This window comes from Salvelinus fontinalis, unplaced genomic scaffold (genome assembly GCF_029448725.1).
Source record: "Salvelinus fontinalis isolate EN_2023a unplaced genomic scaffold, ASM2944872v1 scaffold_0092, whole genome shotgun sequence".
Lineage (NCBI taxonomy): Eukaryota > Metazoa > Chordata > Actinopteri > Salmoniformes > Salmonidae > Salvelinus > Salvelinus fontinalis.
Window position 1 is genome coordinate 416,201 of NW_026600301.1, and position 22,869 is coordinate 439,069.

The following is a 22,869-nucleotide window of genomic DNA, read 5'->3' on the forward strand; positions in this document are numbered from 1 at the left end:
TTAGACCTGGGGGGGAGGAGGAGAGGAGAGAGAGTTAGACCTGGGGGGGAGGAGGAGAGGAGAGAGAGTTAGACCTGGGGGGGAGGAGGAGAGGAGAGAGAGTTAGACCTGGGGGAGGAGGAGAGGAGAGGAGAAAGAGTTAGACCTGGGGGAGGAGGAGAGGAGAGGAGAGAGAGTTAGACCTGGGGGGGAGGAGGAGAGGAGAGGAGAGAGAGTTAGACCTGGGGGGGAGGAGGAGAGGAGAGGAGAGAGAGTTAGACCTGGGGGGGAGGAGGAGAGGAGAGAGTTAGACCTGGGGGGGAGGAGGAGAGAGAGTTAGACCTGGGGGAGGAGGAGGAGAGGAGAGGAGAAAGAGTTAGACCTGGGGGAGGAGGAGGAGAGGAGAGGAGAAAGAGTTAGACCTGGGGGAGGAGGAGGAGAGGAGAGGAGAGAGAGTTAGACCTGGGGGGGAGGAGGAGAGAGTTAGACCTGGGGGGGAGGAGGAGAGGAGAGAGTTAGACCTGGGGGGGAGGAGGAGAGGAGAGAGTTAGACCTGGGGGGGAGGAGGAGAGGAGAGAGTTAGACCTGGGGGGGAGGAGGAGAGGAGAGAGTTAGACCTGGGGGGGAGGAGGAGGGGAGAGAGTTAGACCTGGGGGGGAGGAGGAGAGAGAGTTAGACCTGGGGGAGGAGGAGAGGAGAGGAGAAAGAGTTAGACCTGGGGGAGGAGGAGAGGAGAGGAGAAAGAGTTAGACCTGGGGGAGGAGGAGAGGAGAGGAGAGAGAGTTAGACCTGGGGGAGGAGGAGAGGAGAGGAGAGAGAGTTAGACCTGGGGGAGGAGGAGGAGAGGAGAGGAGAAAGAGTTAGACCTGGGGGAGGAGGAGGAGAGGAGAAAGAGTTAGACCTGGGGGAGGAGGAGGAGAGGAGAAAGAGTTAGACCTGGGGGAGGAGGAGGAGAGGAGAAAGAGTTAGACCTGGGGGAGGAGGAGGAGAGGAGAGGAGAAAGAGTTAGACCTGGGGAGGAGGAGAGGAGAGGAGAAAGAGTTAGACCTGGGGGAGGAGGAGAGGAGAGGAGAAAGAGTTAGACCTGGGGGAGGAGGAGAGGAGAGGAGAAAGAGTTAGACCTGGGGGAGGAGGAGAGGAGAGGAGAGAGAGTTAGACCTGGGGGAGGAGGAGAGGAGAGGAGAGAGAGTTAGACCTGGGGGAGGAGGAGGAGAGGAGAGGAGAAAGAGTTAGACCTGGGGGAGGAGGAGGAGAGGAGAAAGAGTTAGACCTGGGGGAGGAGGAGGAGAGGAGAAAGAGTTAGACCTGGGGGAGGAGGAGGAGAGGAGAGGAGAAAGAGTTAGACCTGGGGAGGAGGAGAGGAGAGGAGAAAGAGTTAGACCTGGGGGAGGAGGAGAGGAGAGGAGAAAGAGTTAGACCTGGGGGAGGAGGAGAGGAGAGGAGAAAGAGTTAGACCTGGGGGAGGAGGAGAGGAGAGGAGAGAGAGTTAGACCTGGGGGAGGAGGAGAGGAGAGGAGAGAGAGTTAGACCTGGGGGAGGAGGAGGAGAGGAGAGGAGAAAGAGTTAGACCTGGGGGAGGAGGAGGAGAGGAGAAAGAGTTAGACCTGGGGGAGGAGGAGGAGAGGAGAAAGAGTTAGACCTGGGGGAGGAGGAGGAGAGGAGAGGAGAAAGAGTTAGACCTGGGGAGGAGGAGAGGAGAGGAGAGAGAGTTAGACCTGGGGGGGAGGAGGAGAGGAGAGAGTTAGACCTGGGGGGGAGGAGGAGAGGAGAGAGTTAGACCTGGGGGGGAGGAGGAGAGGAGAGAGTTAGACCTGGGGGGGAGGAGGAGAGGAGAGAGTTAGACCTGGGGGGGAGGAGGAGAGGAGAGAGTTAGACCTGGGGGGGAGGAGGAGAGGAGAGAGTTAGACCTGGGGGGGAGGAGGAGAGGAGAGAGTTAGACCTGGGGGAGGAGGAGAGGAGAGAGAGTTAGACCTGGGGGAGGAGGAGAGGAGAGGAGAGAGAGTTAGACCTGGGGGGGAGGAGGAGAGGAGAGAGAGTTAGACCTGGGGGAGGAGGAGGAGAGGAGAGTTAGACCTGGGGGAGGAGGAGGAGAGAGAGTTAGACCTGGGGGAGGAGGAGGAGAGAGAGTTAGACCTGGGGGAGGAGGAGGAGAGAGAGTTAGACCTGGGGGAGGAGGAGGAGAGGAGAGTTAGACCTGGGGGAGGAGGAGGAGAGGAGAGTTAGACCTGGGGGGGAGGAAAGAAGAAGAGTTAGACCTGGGGGGGAGGAGGAGAGAGAGTTAGACCTGGGGGAGGAGGAGGAGAGGAGAGAGAGTTAGACCTGGGGGAGGAGGAGGAGAGAGAGTTAGACCTGGGGGAGGAGGAGGAGAGAGAGTTAGACCTGGGGGAGGAGGAGGAGAGAGAGTTAGACCTGGGGGAGGAGGAGGAGAGGAGAGAGAGTTAGACCTGGGGGAGGAGGAGGAGAGAGAGTTAGACCTGGGGGAGGAGGAGGAGAGGAGAGTTAGACCTGGGGGAGGAGGAGGAGAGGAGAGTTAGACCTGGGGGAGGAGGAGGAGAGGAGAGTTAGACCTGGGGGGGAGGGGGGGAGTTAGACCTGGGGGGGGAGGAGAGGAGAGAGAGTTAGACCTGGGGGGGAGGAGGAGAGGAGAGAGAGTTAGACCTGGGGGGGAGGAGGAGAGGAGAGAGAGTTAGACCTGGGGGGGAGGAGGAGAGGAGAGAGAGTTAGACCTGGGGGGGAGGAGGAGAGGAGAGAGAGTTAGACCTGGGGGGGAGGAGGAGAGGAGAGAGAGTTAGACCTGGGGGGGAGGAGGAGAGGAGAGAGAGTTAGACCTGGGGGGGAGGAGGAGAGGAGAGAGAGTTAGACCTGGGGGGGAGGAGGAGAGGAGAGAGAGTTAGACCTGGGGGGGAGGAGGAGAGGAGAGAGAGTTAGACCTGGGGGGGAGGAGGAGAGGAGAGAGAGTTAGACCTGGGGGGGAGGAGGAGAGGAGAGAGAGTTAGACCTGGGGGGGAGGAGGAGAGGAGAGAGAGTTAGACCTGGGGGGGAGGAGGAGAGGAGAGAGAGTTAGACCTGGGGGGGAGGAGGAGAGGAGAGAGAGTTAGACCTGGGGGGGAGGAGGAGAGGAGAGAGAGTTAGACCTGGGGGGGAGGAGGAGAGGAGAGAGAGTTAGACCTGGGGGGGAGGAGGAGAGGAGAGAGAGTTAGACCTGGGGGGGAGGAGGAGAGGAGAGAGAGTTAGACCTGGGGGGGAGGAGGAGAGGAGAGAGAGTTAGACCTGGGGGGGAGGAGGAGAGGAGAGAGAGTTAGACCTGGGGGGGAGGAGGAGAGGAGAGAGAGTTAGACCTGGGGGGGAGGAGGAGAGGAGAGAGAGTTAGACCTGGGGGGGAGGAGAGGAGAGGAGAGAGAGTTAGACCTGGGGGGGAGGAGGAGAGGAGAGAGAGTTAGACCTGGGGGAGGAGGAGAGGAGAGAGAGTTAGACCTGGGGGAGGAGGAGAGGAGAGGAGAAAGAGTTAGACCTGGGGGAGGAGGAGAGGAGAGGAGAAAGAGTTAGACCTGGGGGAGGAGGAGAGGAGAGGAGAGAGAGTTAGACCTGGGGGAGGAGGAGAGGAGAGGAGAGAGAGTTAGACCTGGGGGGGAGGAGGAGAGGAGAGAGAGTTAGACCTGGGGGGGAGGAGGAGAGGAGAGAGAGTTAGACCTGGGGGAGGAGGAGGAGAGGAGAGAGAGTTAGACCTGGGGGGGAGGAGGAGAGGAGAGAGAGTTAGACCTGGGGGGGAGGAGGAGAGGAGAGAGAGTTAGACCTGGGGAGGAGGAGGAGAGAGTTAGACCTGGGGGAGGAGGAGGAGAGGAGAGTTAGACCTGGGGGAGGAGGAGGAGAGGAGAGTTAGACCTGGGGGAGGAGGAGGAGAGGAGAGTTAGACCTGGGGGAGGAGGAGGAGAGGAGAGTTAGACCTGGGGGAGGAGGAGGAGAGGAGAGTTAGACCTGGGGGAGGAGGAGAGGAGAGTTAGACCTGGGGGAGGAGGAGGAGAGGAGAGTTAGACCTGGGGGAGGAGGAGAGGAGCGAGAGTTAGACCTGGGGGAGGAGGAGAGGAGCGAGAGTTAGACCTGGGGGGGAGGAGGAGAGGAGCGAGAGTTAGACCTGGGGGGGAGGAGGAGAGGAGAGAGAGTTAGACCTGGGGGGGAGGAGAGGAGAGAGAGTTAGACCTGGGGGGGAGGAGGAGAGGAGAGTTAGACCTGGGGGGAGGAGGAGAGGAGAGGAGAGTTAGACCTGGGGTGGAGGGGGGGAGGAGGAGAGAGTTAGACCTGGGGTGGAGGAGGAGAGGAGGAGAGAGTTAAACCTGGGGGAGGAGGAGGAGAGGAGAGTTAGACCTGGGGTAGGAGGAGGAGAGGAGAGTTAGACCTGGGGGAGGAGGAGGAGAGGAGAGTTAGACCTGGGGGAGGAGGAGGAGGAGAGGAGAGTTAGCCCTGGGGGAGGAGGAAGAGAGGAGAGTTAGGCCTGGGGGAGGAGGAAGAGAGGAGAGTTAGACCTGGGGGAGGAGGAGGAGAGGAGCGAGAGTTAGACCTGGGGGAGGAGGAGAGGAGAGGAGCGAGAGTTAGACCTGGGGGAGGAGGAGGAGAGGAGCGAGAGTTAGACCTGGGGGAGGAGGAGGAGAGGAGCGAGAGTTAGACCTGGGGGAGGAGGAGAGGAGAGAGAGTTAGACCTGGGGGGGAGGAGAGGAGAGAGAGTTAGACCTGGCGGAGGAGGAGAGGAGAGAGAGTTAGACCTGGGGGAGGAGGAGAGGAGCGAGAGTTAGACCTGGGGGAGGAGGAGAGGAGCGAGAGTTAGACCTGGGGGAGGAGGAGAGGAGCGAGAGTTAGACCTGGGGGAGGAGGAGAGGAGCGAGAGTTAGACCTGGGGGAGGAGGAGAGGAGCGAGAGTTAGACCTGGGGGAGGAGGAGAGGAGAGGAGAGTTAGACCTGGGGGGGAGGAGGAGAGGAGAGGAGAGTTAGACCTGGCGGAGGAGGAGGAGAGGAGAGTTAGACCTGGGGGAGGAGGAGGAGAGAGAGAGTTAGACCTGGGGGAGGAGGAGAGAGAGAGTTAGACCTGGGGGAGGAGGAGGAGAGAGAGTTAGACCTGGGGGAGGAGGAGAGGAGAGAGAGTTAGACCTGGGGGAGGAGGAGAGGAGAGAGAGTTAGACCTGGGGGAGGAGGAGAGGAGAGAGAGTTAGACCTGGGGGAGGAGGAGAGGAGAGAGAGTTAGACCTGGGGGAGGAGGAGAGGAGAGAGAGTTAGACCTGGGGGAGGAGGAGAGGAGAGAGAGTTAGACCTGGGGGAGGAGGAGAGGAGAGAGAGTTAGACCTGGGGGAGGAGGAGGAGAGGAGGGAGAGTTTGACCTGGGGGAGGAGGAGGAGAGGAGGGAGAGTTAGACCTGGGGGAGGAGGAGGAGAGGAGGGAGAGTTAGACCTGGGGGAGGAGGAGGAGAGGAGGGAGAGTTAGACCTGGGGGAGGAGGAGGAGAGGAGGGAGAGTTAGACCTGGGGGAGGAGGAGAGGAGGGAGAGTTAGACCTGGGGGAGGAGGAGAGGAGTGTGTGTGTGTGTGTGTGTGTATCTATGTGTGTGTGTGTGTGTGTGTGTGTGTGTGTGTGTGTGTGTGTGTAACTCACCCAGCATGTTGGATGACTCTATCAGTGTGGTGTCCAGGTCCGTCCAGTAAAGGCGTCTCTCGGCATAGTCGATGGTCAGCCCGTTGGCTCGGCCCACATTGGGTACCAGAGTGACCCGACCCGTCCCGTCCATTGCTGACCGGTCAATCTTGGGCTTCCCGCCCCACTCTGTCCAGTACATAAACCTAGAAAGAGACATTACTGTTAGACATATTAGAACCAGGGTTAAAACACAGATTAGACTGAATCACTAATTACTATTAGACATATTAGACCCAGGGACTAAAACACAGATTAGACTGAATCACTAATTACTATTAGACATATTAGAACCAGAGGCTAAAACACATTAGACTGAATCACTAATTACTATTAGACCCAGGGACTAAAACACAGATTAGACTGAATCACTAATTACTATTAGACATATTAGAACCAGGGGCTAAAACACAGATTAGACTGAATCACTAGTGGGGCGGCAGGGTAGCCTAGTGGTCAGAGCGTTGGGCTAGTAACCGAAAGGTTGCAAGTTCGAATCCCCGAGCTGACAAGGTTGTTTTGCCCCTGAACAAGGCAGTGGAAGCCGCAATGTGTGTGTCAACTTGGTCCCCTTGGCATAGGAGTCTTCCCATGAATCTTAGCACGTTACCTAGCAACTATATAGGACGCATTTTCTTCGTTCTAAAACATGTTCAGAATAAGCAAACATTAATCAAGAAATCTCCAGCTAAGGAGTTTGGAGCAGAAACTTGGAGCAGAAACATACAAACTAGCTACCTGTTAGCCTGAACCAGTCATTACATTAGCTTGCTAGCTAACTGTAAGCCTGAACCAGTCTATTCATATTTCCATTACATTAGCTTGCTAGCTAGCTGTAAACCTGAACCAGTCTCTCATATTCCCATTACATTAGCTTACTAGCTAATGAGAGTTCCTCTGTCCAGTGTCTGTGTTCTTTTGCCCATCTTAATCTTTTATTTTTATTGGCCAGTCTGAGATGTGGCCTAGAAGGCCAGCATCCCGAAGTCGCCTCTTCACTGTTGACGTTGAGACTGGTGTTTTGCGGGTACTATTTAATGAAGCTGCCAGTTGAAGACTTGTGTGGCGTCTGTTTCTCAAACTAGACACTCTAATGTACTTGTCCTCTTGCTCAGTTGTGCACCGGGGCCTCCCACTCCTCTTTGTATTCTGGTTAGAGCCAGTTTGCGCTGTTCTGTGAAGGGAGTAGTACACAGCGTTGTACGAGATCTTCAGTTTCTTGGCAATTTCTCGCATGGAATAGCCTTAATTTCTCAGAACAAGAATAAACTGACGAGGTTCAGAAGAAAGTTCTTTGTTTCTGGCCATTTTGAGCCTGTAATCGAACCCACAAATGCTGATGCTCCAGATACTCAACTAGTCTAAAGAAGGCCAGTTTAATTGCTTCTTTAATCAGAACAACAGTTTTCAGCTGTGCTAACATAATTGCAAAAGGGTTTTCTAATGATCAATTAGCCTTTTAAAATGATAAACTACATACAAACTAAATACAGGTGAATATATTGATAAAAGTCACCTTGTACGAGAGAGATTTACATGATTATTAAAACATCACGAAACATCACGCCAGGGTAGGACTACACGAAACATCACGCCAGGGTAGGACTACACGAAACATCACGCCAGGGTAGGACTACACGAAACATCACGCCAGGGTAGGACTACACGAAACATCACGCCAGGGTAGGACTACACGAAACATCACGCCAGGGTAGGACTACACGAAACATCACGCCAGGGTAGGACTACACGAAACATCACGCCAGGGTAGGACTACACGAAACATCACGCCAGGGTAGGACTACACGAAACATCACGCCAGAGTAGGACTACACGAAACATCACGCCAGGATAGGACTACACGAAACATCACGCCAGGGTAAGACGACACGAAACATCACGCCAGGGTAAGACGACACGAAACATCACGCCAGGGTAGGACTACACGAAACATCACGCCAGGACTACACGAAACATCACGCCAGGGTAGGACTACACGAAACATCACGCCAGGGTAAGACTACACGAAACACAGCCCATATTGGAAGTGTTTCTAAAATCCCCTATGGGGAAAAATGAACTGTGGAAAACGATTTCCTAGTTTGACCGCTAGGTTTTCTGGGTATTATGACTCATACTGTGGTCCTCTATAGAGGGGCAGAATTAAGGGGCAGGAGTGTAGAGGGCTGCTTGCAGTCATTTACATGGAAAAGACAAGTCAGGAACCAGAGGTGACGTGAACAATTCACTTCCACTGACAGGCTGATCACCTAACCTCACCTAACCTCACTTCTTTACTTCTGAGGTAGAGAGGTGTTTGGTCTGATTGTTTACGGTTGTTTGGTTCTGAGGTAGAGAGATGTTTGGTCTGATTGTTTACGGTTGTTTGGTTCTGAGGTAGAGAGATGTTTGGTCTGATTGTTTACGGTTGTTTGGTTCTGAGGTAGAGAGATGTTTGGTCTGATTGTTTACGGTTGTTTGGTTCTGAGGTGGAGAGGTGTTTGGTCTGATTGTTTACGGTTGTTTGGTTCTGAGGTGGAGAGGTGTTTGGTCTGATTGTTTACGGTTGTTTGGTTCTGAGGTGGAGAGGTGTTTGGTCTGATTGTTTACGGTTGTTTGGTTCTGAGGTAGAGAGGTGTTTGGTCTGATTGTTTACGGTTGTTTGGTTCTGAGGTGGAGAGGTGTTTGGTCTGATTGTTTACGGTTGTTTGGTTCTGAGGTAGAGAAATGTTTGGTCTGATTGTTTACGGTTGTTTGGTTCTGAGGTGGAGAGGTGTTTGGTCTGATTGTTTACGGTTGTTTGGTTCTGAGGTAGAGAGATGTTTGGTCTGATTGTTTACGGTTGTTTGGTTCTGAGGTGGAGAGGTGTTTGGTCTGATTGTTTACGGTTGTTTGGTTCTGAGGTGGAGAGGTGTTTGGTCTGATTGTTTACGGTTGTTTGGTTCTTGAAACTACTGGTGTCCCCGGGGCTCGATACCACTTCCTGTGATATGTGGTTTTTACCTGCCCTAGTTGAATGTACCGACCGTAACCAATCAATCCCTCCTTACCCTTCAGCAGGGTCCAGTACCTACCCTTCAGCAGGGTCCTACCCTTCAGCAGGGTCCAGTACCTACCCTTCAGCAGGGTCCAGTACCTACCCTTCAGCAGGGTCCAGTACCTACCCTTCAGCAGGGTCCAGTACCTACCCTTCAGCAGGGTCCAGTACCTACCCTTCAGCAGGGTCCAGTACCTACCCTTCAGCAGGGTCCAGTGCCAGGGCTCGAGGGCTGTCCAGATCTTTCCAGACTAGGACCTGTCTGTGCTGTCCGTCCAGCTTGGCCACCTCGATACGATTGGTCCCCGTGTCCGCCCAGTACAGATTCTTCCCCAGCCAGTCCACCGCCATGCCTTCTGGGTAGTCCAGGCCAAACTCCACCACGTGTTCTAGAGAGCTGCCGTTCATAAACGCACGACTGATCGTCTGGAGAGGAAGATGAAGAGGAAGAGGGGTTACTATTGGCTTCATTTGAGGAATAATGAAGTGGGCAAAACCACAAGGTCAAAACAGTCATAACATTAACAATCATTATATATATATATACACACATCCACAACTACCCTGTTATCGACACAAAACCCTGAGAGTCACAGAGCATTCCTAAGAAACAGTCACAGAGCATTCCTAAGAAACAGTCACAGAGCATTCCTAAGAAACAGTCACAGAGCATTCCTAAGAAACAGCCACAGAGCATTCCTAAGAAACAGTCACAGAGCATTCCTAAGAAACAGCCACAGAGCATTCCTAAGAAACAGCCACAGAGCACTCCTAAGAAACAGCCACAGAGCACTCCTAAGAAACAGTCACAGAGCACTCCTAAGAAACAGTCACAGAGCATTCCTAAGAAACAGTCACAGAGCATTCCTAAGAAACAGTCACAGAGCATTCCTAAGAAACAGTCACAGAGCATTCCTAAGAAACAGTCACAGAGCATTCCTAAGAAACAGTCACAGAGCATTCCTAAGTAACAGTCACAGAGCATTCCTAAGAAACAGTCACAGATCATTCCTAAGAAACAGTCAGAGCATTCCTAAGAAACAGTCACAGAGCATTCCTAAGAAACAGTCACAGAGCATTCCTAAGAAACAGTCACAGAGCATTCCTAAGAAACAGACACAGAGCATTCCTAAGAAACAGACACAGAGCATTCCTAAGAAACAGTCACAGAGCATTCCTAAGAAACAGTGACAGAGCATTCCCAAGAAACAGACAGAGAGCGTTCCTAAGAAACAGACAGAGAGCATTCCCAAGAAACAGTCACAGAGAAACAGTCACAGAGCATTCCTAAGTAAGTCACAGAGCATTCCTAAGTAAGTCACAGAGCATTCCTAACAAACAGACACAGAGCATTCCTAACAAACAGACACAGAGCATTCCTAACAAACAGACACAGAGCATTCCTAACAAACAGACACAGAGCATTCCTAACAAACAGACACAGAGCATTCCTAACAAACAGTCACAGAGCATTCCTAACAAACAGACACAGAGCATTCCTAAGAAACAGTCACAGAGCATTCCTAAGAAAGACACAGAGCATTCCTAACAAACAGTCACAGAGCATTCCTAACAAACAGACACAGAGCATTCCTAACAAACAGTCACAGAGCATTCCTAAGAAAGACACAGAGCATTCCTAACAAACAGACACAGAGCATTCCTAAGAGACAGACACAGATCATTCCTAAGAAACAGTCACAGAGCATTCCCAAGAAACAGACACAGAGCATTCCTAAGAAACAGACAGAGCATTCCTAAGAAACAGTCACAGAGCATTCCTAAGAAACAGCCACAGAGCATTCCTAAGAAACAGTCACAGAGCATTCCTAAGAAACAGTCACAGAGCATTCCTAAGAAACAGTCACAGAGCATTCCTAAGAAACAGTCACAGAGCATTCCTAAGAAACAGACACAGAGCATTCCTAAGAAACAGTCACAGAGCATTCCTAAGAAACAGTCACAGAGCATTCCTAAGAAACAGTCACAGAGCATTCCTAAGAAACAGTCACAGAGCATTCCTAAGAAACAGTCACAGAGCATTCCTAAGAAACAGTCACAGAGCATTCCTAACAAACAGACACAGAGCATTCCTAAGAAACAGTCACAGAGCATTCCTAACAAACAGTCACAGAGCGTTCCTAAGAAACAGCCACAGAGCGTTCCTAAGAAACAGACACAGAGCATTCCTAACAGACACAGAGCATTCCTAAGAAACAGACACAGAGCATTCCTAAGAAACAGACACAGAGCATTCCTAAGAAACAGTCACAGAGCATTCCTAAGAAACAGTCACAGAGCATTCCTAAGAAACAGTCACAGAGCATTCCTAAGAAACAGACACAGAGCATTCCTAAGAAACAGACACAGAGCATTCCTAAGAAACAGATACGGTTGAGAGAGACACCTCCTTACCTTCAAGGTGATATCCGTCCAGTAGATACGGTTGTCGGTGATGTCAAAGTCGAGCGCGGACGCCTCTTTAACCCCGGTCAGCGGGATGGCCACGTCGTTGTTGTTGGTTTCCAAGGAGATGCGTCTGATGTCTGTGTGACGGGAGAAGAGGAGGAAGGCTTCTGGGACGATGCAGGTGGACAGGTCAGCTATCAGCTCCAGACCAATGGGACAGGCACACTGGACGCCCACCGGCTTATACAGGCAGAGGTGGCTACACCCACCATTAGACTCCGCACACAGGTTGGTACCTGGGAGAGGAGGAGAGAGAGAGGAGAGGAGGGGGAGAAGGGAAGGAGGAGAGAGGAGGGTACAGGAGGAAAGGGGGAGAGAGGGGGAGGACAGGAGGAAAGGGGAGGAGAGAGGAGAGAGGAGGGGCAGAGAGGGGGAGGAGAGAGGAGGGGCAGAGAGGGGGAGGAGAGAGGAGGGGGAGGAGAGAGGAGGGGCAGGAGGGGAGGAGAGGGGAGGAGAGAGGAGGGGCAGAGAGGGGGAGGAGAGAGGAGGGGCAGAGAGGGGGAGGAGAGAGGAGGGGCAGGAGGGGAGGAGAGAGGAGGGGCAGGAGGGGAGGAGAGAGGAGGGGCAGGAGGGGAGGAGAGGAGGGGCAGGAGGGGAGGAGAGGGGGAGGAGAGAGGAGGGGCAGGAGGGGAGGAGAGGGGGAGGAAAGAGGAGGGGACAGGAGGGGAGGAGTAGAGGTGGTAGGCAGGAGGGAAGGAGAGGGGAGGGGCAGAGAGGGGGAGGAGAGAGGAGGGGAGGAGAGGGGGAGGAGAGAGGAGGGGACAGGAGGGGAGGAGAGAGGAGGGGCAGAGAGGGGGAGGAGAGAGGAGGGGAGGAGAGGGGGAGGAGAGAGGAGGGGACAGGAGGGGAGGAGTAGAGGTGGTAGGCAGGAGGGAAGGAGAGGGGAGGGGCAGGAGAGGAGGAGAGGGGAGGGGCAGGAGGGAAGGAGAAGGGGAGGAGAGAGGAGGGGACAGGAGGGGAGGTGTAGCGGGGGAGACAGTAGGAGGAGAGAGGAGGATACAAGTTAATTCTTCAAAGTTAATTCTCTGTGTTAATCACCATCTCAGGGGTAGAAGAGATGAGCAGGAGAATCCAACAGTCAGGATGTTCTGAGGTGAAATATTCATGTTTAGTTATGTCTGCCCCCGCCGCCGACAGTCTGCCCCCCCCCGCCGACAGTCTGCCCCCCCCCGCCGACAGTCTGCCCCCCCCCCCCCCCCCCCCCCCCCCCCGCCGACAGACTGCCCCCGCCGACAGTCTGCCCCCCCCGCCGACAGTCTGCCCCCCCCGCCGACAGTCTGCCCCCCCCGCCGACAGTCTGCCCCCCCCGCCGACAGTCTGCCCCCGCCGACAGTCTGCCCCCGCCGACAGTCTGCCCCCGCCGACAGTCTGCCCCCGCCGACAGTCTGCCCCCGCCGACAGTCTGCCCCCGCCGACAGTCTGCCCCCGCCGACAGTCTGCCCCCGCCGACAGTCTGCCCCCGCCGACAGTCTGCCCCCGCCGACAGTCCGCCCCCCCGACAGTCTGCCCCCCCCCCCCCCCCCGCCGACAGTCTGCCCCCGCCGCCGACAGTCTGCCCCCGCCGACACTCTGCCCCCGCCGACAGTCTGCCCCCCCCGACAGTCTGCCCCCGCCGACAGTCTGCCCCCGCCGACAGTCTGCCCCCGCCGACAGTCTGCCCCCGCCGACAGTCTGCCCCCGCCGACAGTCTGCCCCCGCCGACAGTCTGCCCCCGCCGACAGTCTGCCCCCGCCGACAGTCTGCCACTGACCAAATGCAGCCATTAAGTTTGTAGAGTCACAATCTGTAGTCACTGTCTGCTATGAACATGGGACCAGAAACTTTTAACTCCTAATAAACACTATAAATTAATCTGTCTTAAACGATAAAACAGATATGAAACAAAATGCTGGAGTATAGAGCCTGGTGTAGCTTCCCTGTCCAGATACACAGAGTGGAGTATAGAGCCTGATGTAGCTTCCCTGTCCAGATACACAGAGTGGAGTATAGAGCCTGATGTAGCTTCCCTGTCCAGATACACAGAGTGGAGTATAGAGCCTGGTGTAGCTTCCCTGTCCAGATACACAGAGTGGAGTATAGAGCCTGGTGTAGCTTCCCTGTCCAGATACACAGAGTGGAGTATAGAGCCTGGTGTAGCTTCCCTGTCCAGATACACAGAGTGGAGTATAGAGCCTGGTGTAGCTTCCCTGTCCAGATACACAGAGTGGAGTATAGAGCCTGGTGTAGCTTCCCTGTCCAGATACACAGAGTGGAGTATAGAGCCTGGTGTAGCTTCCCTGTCCAGATACACAGAGTGGAGTATAGAGCTTCCCTGTCCAGATACACAGAGTGGAGTATAGAGCTTCCCTGTCCAGATACACAGAGTGGAGTATAGAGCCTGGTGTAGCTTCCCTGTCCAGATACACAGAGTGGAGTATAGAGCCTGATGTAGCTTCCCTGTCCAGATACACAGAGTGGAGTATAGAGCCTGGTGTAGCTTCCCTGTCCAGATACACAGAGTGGAGTATAGAGCCTGGTGTAGCTTCCCTGTCCAGATACACAGAGTGGAGTATAGAGCCTGGTGTAGCTTCCCTGTCCAGATACACAGAGTGGAGTATAGAGCCTGGTGTAGCTTCCCTGTCCAGATACACAGAGTGGAGTATAGAGCCTGGTGTAGCTTCCCTGTCCAGATACACAGAGTGGAGTATAGAGCCTGGTGTAGCTTCCCTGTCCAGATACACAGAGTGGAGTATAGAGCCTGGTGTAGCTTCCCTGTCCAGATACACAGAGTGGAGTATAGAGCCTGGTGTAGCTTCCCTGTCCAGATACACAGAGTGGAGTATAGAGCCTGGTGTAGCTTCCCTGTCCAGATACACAGAGTGGAGTATAGAGCCTGGTGTAGCTTCCCTGTCCAGATACACAGAGTGGAGTATAGAGCCTGGTGTAGCTTCCCTGTCCAGATACACAGAGTGGAGTATAGAGCCTGGTGTAGCTTCCCTGTCCAGATACACAGAGTGGAGTATAGAGCCTGGTGTAGCTTCCCTGTCCAGATACACAGAGTGGAGTATAGAGCCTGGTGTAGCTTCCCTGTCCAGATACACAGAGTGGAGTATAGAGCCTGGTGTAGCTTCCCTGTCCAGATACACAGAGTGGAGTATAGAGCCTGGTGTAGCTTCCCTGTCCAGATACACAGAGTGGAGTATAGAGCCTGGTGTAGCTTCCCTGTCCAGATACACAGAGTGGAGTATAGAGCCTGGTGTAGCTTCCCTGTCCAGATACACAGAGTGGAGTATAGAGCCTGGTGTAGCTTCCCTGTCCAGATACACAGAGTGGAGTATAGAGCCTGGTGTAGCTTCCCTGTCCAGATACACAGAGTGGAGTATAGAGCCTGGTGTAGCTTCCCTGTCCAGATACACAGAGTGGAGTATAGAGCCTGGTGTAGCTTCCCTGTCCAGATACACAGAGTGGAGTATAGAGCCTGGTGTAGCTTCCCTGTCCAGATACACAGAGTGGAGTATAGAGCCTGGTGTAGCTTCCCTGTCCAGATACACAGAGTGGAGTATAGAGCCTGGTGTAGCTTCCCTGTCCAGATACACAGAGTGGAGTATAGAGCCTGGTGTAGCTTCCCTGTCCAGATACACAGAGTGGAGTATAGAGCCTGGTGTAGCTTCCCTGTCCAGATACACAGAGTGGAGTATAGAGCCTGGTGTAGCTTCCCTGTCCAGATACACAGAGTGGAGTATAGAGCCTGGTGTAGCTTCCCTGTCCAGATACACAGAGTGGAGTATAGAGCCTGGTGTAGCTTCCCTGTCCAGATACACAGAGTGGAGTATAGAGCCTGGTGTAGCTTCCCTGTCCAGATACACAGAGTGGAGTATAGAGCCTGGTGTAGCTTCCCTGTCCAGATACACAGAGTGGAGTATAGAGCCTGGTGTAGCTTCCCTGTCCAGATACACAGAGTGGAGTATAGAGCCTGGTGTAGCTTCCCTGTCCAGATACACAGAGTGGAGTATAGAGCCTGGTGTAGCTTCCCTGTCCAGATACACAGAGTGGAGTATAGAGCCTGGTGTAGCTTCCCTGTCCAGATACACAGAGTGGAGTATAGAGCCTGGTGTAGCTTCCCTGTCCAGATACACAGAGTGGAGTATAGAGCCTGGTGTAGCTTCCCTGTCCAGATACACAGAGTGGAGTATAGAGCCTGGTGTAGCTTCCCTGTCCAGATACACAGAGTGGAGTATAGAGCCTGGTGTAGCTTCCCTGTCCAGATACACAGAGTGGAGTATAGAGCCTGGTGTAGCTTCCCTGTCCAGATACACAGAGTGGAGTATAGAGCCTGGTGTAGCTTCCCTGTCCAGATACACAGAGTGGAGTATAGAGCCTGGTGTAGCTTCCCTGTCCAGATACACAGAGTGGAGTATAGAGCCTGGTGTAGCTTCCCTGTCCAGATACACAGAGTGGAGTATAGAGCCTGGTGTAGCTTCCCTGTCCAGATACACAGAGTGGAGTATAGAGCCTGGTGTAGCTTCCCTGTCCAGATACACAGAGTGGAGTATAGAGCCTGGTGTAGCTTCCCTGTCCAGATACACAGAGTGGAGTATAGAGCCTGGTGTAGCTTCCCTGTCCAGATACACAGAGTGGAGTATAGAGCCTGGTGTAGCTTCCCTGTCCAGATACACAGAGTGGAGTATAGAGCCTGGATGTAGCTTCCCTGTCCAGATACACAGAGTGGAGTATAGAGCCTGGTGTAGCTTCCCTGTCCAGATACACAGAGTGGAGTATAGAGCCTGGTGTAGCTTCCCTGTCCAGATACACAGAGTGGAGTATAGAGCCTGGTGTAGCTTCCCTGTCCAGATACACAGAGTGGAGTATAGAGCCTGGTGTAGCTTCCCTGTCCAGATACACAGAGTGGAGTATAGAGCCTGGTGTAGCTTCCCTGTCCAGATACACAGAGTGGAGTATAGAGCCTGGTGTAGCTTCCCTGTCCAGATACACAGAGTGGAGTATAGAGCCTGGTGTAGCTTCCCTGTCCAGATACACAGAGTGGAGTATAGAGCCTGGTGTAGCTTCCCTGTCCAGATACACAGAGTGGAGTATAGAGCCTGGTGTAGCTTCCCTGTCCAGATACACAGAGTGGAGTATAGAGCCTGGTGTAGCTTCCCTGTCCAGATACACAGAGTGGAGTATAGAGCCTGGTGTAGCTTCCCTGTCCAGATACACAGAGTGGAGTATAGAGCCTGGTGTAGCTTCCCTGTCCAGATACACAGAGTGGAGTATAGAGCCTGGTGTAGCTTCCCTGTCCAGATACACAGAGTGGAGTATAGAGCCTGGTGTAGCTTCCCTGTCCAGATACACAGAGTGGAGTATAGAGCCTGGTGTAGCTTCCCTGTCCAGATACACAGAGTGGAGTATAGAGCCTGGTGTAGCTTCCCTGTCCAGATACACAGAGTGGAGTATAGAGCCTGGTGTAGCTTCCCTGTCCAGATACACAGAGTGGAGTATAGAGCCTGGTGTAGCTTCCCTGTCCAGATACACAGAGTGGAGTATAGAGCCTGGTGTAGCTTCCCTGTCCAGATACACAGAGTGGAGTATAGAGCCTGGTGTAGCTTCCCTGTCCAGATACACAGAGTGGAGTATAGAGCCTGGTGTAGCTTCCCTGTCCAGATACACAGAGTGGAGTATAGAGCCTGGTGTAGCTTCCCTGTCCAGATACACAGAGTGGAGTATAGAGCCTGGTGTAGCTTCCCTGTCCAGATACACAGAGTGGAGTATAGAGCCTGGTGTAGCTTCCCTGTCCAGATACACAGAGTGGAGTATAGAGCCTGGTGTAGCTTCCCTGTCCAGATACACAGAGTGGAGTATAGAGCCTGGTGTAGCTTCCCTGTCCAGATACACAGAGTGGAGTATAGAGCCTGGTGTAGCTTCCCTGTCCAGATACACAGAGTGGAGTATAGAGCCTGGTGTAGCTTCCCTGTCCAGATACACAGAGTGGAGTATAGAGCCTGGTGTAGCTTCCCTGTCCAGATACACAGAGTGGAGTATAGAGCCTGGTGTAGCTTCCCTGTCCAGATACACAGAGTGGAGTATAGAGCCTGGTGTAGCTTCCCTGTCCAGATACACAGAGTGGAGTATAGAGCCTGGTGTAGCTTCCCTGTCCAGATACACAGAGTGGAGTATAGAGCCTGGTGTAGCTTCCCTGTCCAGATACACAGAGTGGAGTATAGAGCCTGGTGTAGCTTCCCTGTCCAGATACACAGAGTGGAGTATAGAGCCTGGTGTAGCTTCCCTGTCCAGATACACAGAGTGGAGTATAGAGCCTGGTGTAGCTTCCCTGTCCAGATACACAGAGTGGAGTATAGAGCCTGGTGTAGCTTCCCTGTCCAGATACACAGAGTGGAGTATAGAGCCTGGTGTAGCTTCCCTGTCCAGATACACAGAGTGGAGTATAGAGCCTGGTGTAGCTTCCCTGTCCAGATACACAGAGTGGAGTATAGAGCCTGGTGTAGCTTCCCTGTCCAGATACACAGAGTGGAGTATAGAGCCTGGTGTAGCTTCCCTGTCCAGATACACAGAGTGGAGTATAGAGCCTGGTGTAGCTTCCCTGTCCAGATACACAGAGTGGAGTATAGAGCCTGGTGTAGCTTCCCTGTCCAGATACACAGAGTGGAGTATAGAGCCTGGTGTAGCTTCCCTGTCCAGATACACAGAGTGGAGTATAGAGCCTGGTGTAGCTTCCCTGTCCAGATACACAGAGTGGAGTATAGAGCCTGGTGTAGCTTCCCTGTCCAGATACACAGAGTGGAGTATAGAGCCTGGTGTAGCTTCCCTGTCCAGATACACAGAGTGGAGTATAGAGCCTGGTGTAGCTTCCCTGTCCAGATACACAGAGTGGAGTATAGAGCCTGGTGTAGCTTCCCTGTCCAGATACACAGAGTGGAGTATAGAGCCTGGTGTAGCTTCCCTGTCCAGATACACAGAGTGGAGTATAGAGCCTGGTGTAGCTTCCCTGTCCAGATACACAGAGTGGAGTATAGAGCCTGGTGTAGCTTCCCTGTCCAGATACACAGAGTGGAGTATAGAGCCTGGTGTAGCTTCCCTGTCCAGATACACAGAGTGGAGTATAGAGCCTGGTGTAGCTTCCCTGTCCAGATACACAGAGTGGAGTATAGAGCCTGGTGTAGCTTCCCTGTCCAGATACACAGAGTGGAGTATAGAGCCTGGTGTAGCTTCCCTGTCCAGATACACAGAGTGGAGTATAGAGCCTGGTGTAGCTTCCCTGTCCAGATACACAGAGTGGAGTATAGAGCCTGGTGTAGCTTCCCTGTCCAGATACACAGAGTGGAGTATAGAGCCTGGTGTAGCTTCCCTGTCCAGATACACAGAGTGGAGTATAGAGCCTGGTGTAGCTTCCCTGTCCAGATACACAGAGTGGAGTATAGAGCCTGGTGTAGCTTCCCTGTCCAGATACACAGAGTGGAGTATAGAGCCTGGTGTAGCTTCCCTGTCCAGATACACAGAGTGGAGTATAGAGCCTGGTGTAGCTTCCCTGTCCAGATACACAGAGTGGAGTATAGAGCCTGGTGTAGCTTCCCTGTCCAGATACACAGAGTGGAGTATAGAGCCTGGTGTAGCTTCCCTGTCCAGATACACAGAGTGGAGTATAGAGCCTGGTGTAGCTTCCCTGTCCAGATACACAGAGTGGAGTATAGAGCCTGGTGTAGCTTCCCTGTCCAGATACACAGAGTGGAGTATAGAGCCTGGTGTAGCTTCCCTGTCCAGATACACAGAGTGGAGTATAGAGCCTGGTGTAGCTTCCCTGTCCAGATACACAGAGTGGAGTATAGAGCCTGGTGTAGCTTCCCTGTCCAGATACACAGAGTGGAGTATAGAGCCTGGTGTAGCTTCCCTGTCCAGATACACAGAGTGGAGTATAGAGCCTGGTGTAGCTTCCCTGTCCAGATACACAGAGTGGAGTATAGAGCCTGGTGTAGCTTCCCTGTCCAGATACACAGAGTGGAGTATAGAGCCTGGTGTAGCTTCCCTGTCCAGATACACAGAGTGGAGTATAGAGCCTGGTGTAGCTTCCCTGTCCAGATACACAGAGTGGAGTATAGAGCCTGGTGTAGCTTCCCTGTCCAGATACACAGAGTGGAGTATAGAGCCTGGTGTAGCTTCCCTGTCCAGATACACAGAGTGGAGTATAGAGCCTGGTGTAGCTTCCCTGTCCAGATACACAGAGTGGAGTATAGAGCCTGGTGTAGCTTCCCTGTCCAGATACACAGAGTGGAGTATAGAGCCTGGTGTAGCTTCCCTGTCCAGATACACAGAGTGGAGTATAGAGCCTGGTGTAGCTTCCCTGTCCAGATACACAGAGTGGAGTATAGAGCCTGGTGTAGCTTCCCTGTCCAGATACACAGAGTGGAGTATAGAGCCTGGTGTAGCTTCCCTGTCCAGATACACAGAGTGGAGTATAGAGCCTGGTGTAGCTTCCCTGTCCAGATACACAGAGTGGAGTATAGAGCCTGGTGTAGCTTCCCTGTCCAGATACACAGAGTGGAGTATAGAGCCTGGTGTAGCTTCCCTGTCCAGATACACAGAGTGGAGTATAGAGCCTGGTGTAGCTTCCCTGTCCAGATACACAGAGTGGAGTATAGAGCCTGGTGTAGCTTCCCTGTCCAGATACACAGAGTGGAGTATAGAGCCTGGTGTAGCTTCCCTGTCCAGATACACAGAGTGGAGTATAGAGCCTGGTGTAGCTTCCCTGTCCAGATACACAGAGTGGAGTATAGAGCCTGGTGTAGCTTCCCTGTCCAGATACACAGAGTGGAGTATAGAGCCTGGTGTAGCTTCCCTGTCCAGATACACAGAGTGGAGTATAGAGCCTGGTGTAGCTTCCCTGTCCAGATACACAGAGTGGAGTATAGAGCCTGGTGTAGCTTCCCTGTCCAGATACACAGAGTGGAGTATAGAGCCTGATGTAGCTTCCCTGTCCAGATACACAGAGTGGAGTATAGAGCCTGGTGTAGCTTCCCTGTCCAGATACACAGAGTGGAGTATAGAGCCTGGTGTAGCTTCCCTGTCCAGATACACAGAGTGGAGTATAGAGCCTGGTGTAGCTTCCCTGTCCAGATACACAGAGTGGAGTATAGAGCCTGGTGTAGCTTCCCTGTCCAGATACACAGAGTGGAGTATAGAGCCTGGTGTAGCTTCCCTGTCCAGATACACAGAGTGGAGTATAGAGCCTGGTGTAGCTTCCCTGTCCAGATACACAGAGTGGAGTATAGAGCCTGGTGTAGCTTCCCTGTCCAGATACACAGAGTGGAGTATAGAGCCTGGTGTAGCTTCCCTGTCCAGATACACAGAGTGGAGTATAGAGCCTGGTGTAGCTTCCCTGTCCAGATACACAGAGTGGAGTATAGAGCCTGGTGTAGCTTCCCTGTCCAGATACACAGAGTGGAGTATAGAGCCTGGTGTAGCTTCCCTGTCCAGATACACAGAGTGGAGTATAGAGCCTGGTGTAGCTTCCCTGTCCAGATACACAGAGTGGAGTATAGAGCCTGGTGTAGCTTCCCTGTCCAGATACACAGAGTGGAGTATAGAGCCTGGTGTAGCTTCCCTGTCCAGATACACAGAGTGGAGTATAGAGCCTGGTGTAGCTTCCCTGTCCAGATACACAGAGTGGAGTATAGAGCCTGGTGTAGCTTCCCTGTCCAGATACACAGAGTGGAGTATAGAGCCTGGTGTAGCTTCCCTGTCCAGATACACAGAGTGGAGTATAGAGCCTGATGTAGCTTCCCTGTCCAGATACACAGAGTGGAGTATAGAGCCTGGTGTAGCTTCCCTGTCCAGATACACAGAGTGGAGTATAGAGCCTGGTGTAGCTTCCCTGTCCAGATACACAGAGTGGAGTATAGAGCCTGTGTAGCTTCCCTGTCCAGATACACAGAGTGGAGTATAGAGCCTGATGTAGCTTCCCTGTCCAGATACACAGAGTGGAGTATAGAGCCTGGTGTAGCTTCCCTGTCCAGATACACAGAGTGGAGTATAGAGCCTGGTGTAGCTTCCCTGTCCAGATACACAGAGTGGAGTATAGAGCCTGGTGTAGCTTCCCTGTCCAGATACACAGAGTGGAGTATAGAGCCTGGTGTAGCTTCCCTGTCCAGATACACAGAGTGGAGTATAGAGCCTGGTGTAGCTTCCCTGTCCAGATACACAGAGTGGAGTATAGAGCCTGGTGTAGCTTCCCTGTCCAGATACACAGAGTGGAGTATAGAGCCTGGTGTAGCTTCCCTGTCCAGATACACAGAGTGGAGTATAGAGCCTGATGTAGCTTCCCTGTCCAGATACACAGAGTGGAGTATAGAGCCTGGTGTAGCTTCCCTGTCCAGATACACAGAGTGGAGTATAGAGCCTGGTGTAGCTTCCCTGTCCAGATACACAGAGTGGAGTATAGAGCCTGGTGTAGCTTCCCTGTCCAGATACACAGAGTGGAGTATAGAGCCTGGTGTAGCTTCCCTGTCCAGATACACAGAGTGGAGTATAGAGCCTGGTGTAGCTTCCCTGTCCAGATACACAGAGTGGAGTATAGAGCCTGGTGTAGCTTCCCTGTCCAGATACACAGAGTGGAGTATAGAGCCTGGTGTAGCTTCCCTGTCCAGATACACAGAGTGGAGTATAGAGCCTGGTGTAGCTTCCCTGTCCAGATACACAGAGTGGAGTATAGAGCCTGGTGTAGCTTCCCTGTCCAGATACACAGAGTGGAGTATAGAGCCTGGTGTAGCTTCCCTGTCCAGATACACAGAGTGGAGTATAGAGCCTGGTGTAGCTTCCCTGTCCAGATACACAGAGTGGAGTATAGAGCCTGGTGTAGCTTCCCTGTCCAGATACACAGAGTGGAGTATAGAGCCTGGTGTAGCTTCCCTGTCCAGATACACAGAGTGGAGTATAGAGCCTGGTGTAGCTTCCCTGTCCAGATACACAGAGTGGAGTATAGAGCCTGATGTAGCTTCCCTGTCCAGATACACAGAGTGGAGTATAGAGCCTGATGTAGCTTCCCTGTCCAGATACACAGAGTGGAGTATAGAGCCTGATGTAGCTTCCCTGTCCAGATACACAGAGTGGAGTATAGAGCCTGGTGTAGCTTCCCTGTCCAGATACACAGAGTGGAGTATAGAGCCTGGTGTAGCTTCCCTGTCCAGATACACAGAGTGGAGTATAGAGCCTGGTGTAGCTTCCCTGTCCAGATACACAGAGTGGAGTATAGAGCCTGGTGTAGCTTCCCTGTCCAGATACACAGAGTGGAGTATAGAGCCTGAGTGTAGCTTCCCTGTCCAGATACACAGAGTGGAGTATAGAGCCTGGTGTAGCTTCCCTGTCCAGATACACAGAGTGGAGTATAGAGCCTGGTGTAGCTTCCCTGTCCAGATACACAGAGTGGAGTATAGAGCCTGGTGTAGCTTCCCTGTCCAGATACACAGAGTGGAGTATAGAGCCTGGTGTAGCTTCCCTGTCCAGATACACAGAGTGGAGTATAGAGCCTGGTGTAGCTTCCCTGTCCAGATACACAGAGTGGAGTATAGAGCCTGGTGTAGCTTCCCTGTCCAGATACACAGAGTGGAGTATAGAGCCTGGTGTAGCTTCCCTGTCCAGATACACAGAGTGGAGTATAGAGCCTGGTGTAGCTTCCCTGTCCAGATACACAGAGTGGAGTATAGAGCCTGGTGTAGCTTCCCT

At 53.0% G+C, this 22,869-nt stretch overlaps 1 protein-coding gene across 1 annotated transcript in view; it reads right to left on the reverse strand.

Moving 5' to 3' along the window:
- The window catches only part of lrp6 (low density lipoprotein receptor-related protein 6), a gene marked incomplete at its 5' end in the record, with an annotated part of 107,709 nt that overhangs the window by 41,587 nt on the left and 43,253 nt on the right, over positions 1 to 22,869 (reverse strand). Inside the window, 3 exon segments of the mRNA XM_055911769.1 lie at positions 5,616 to 5,800; positions 8,891 to 9,117; positions 11,107 to 11,396. Of these exon segments, the coding sequence (XP_055767744.1) occupies positions 5,616 to 5,800; positions 8,891 to 9,117; positions 11,107 to 11,396 (702 nt within the window).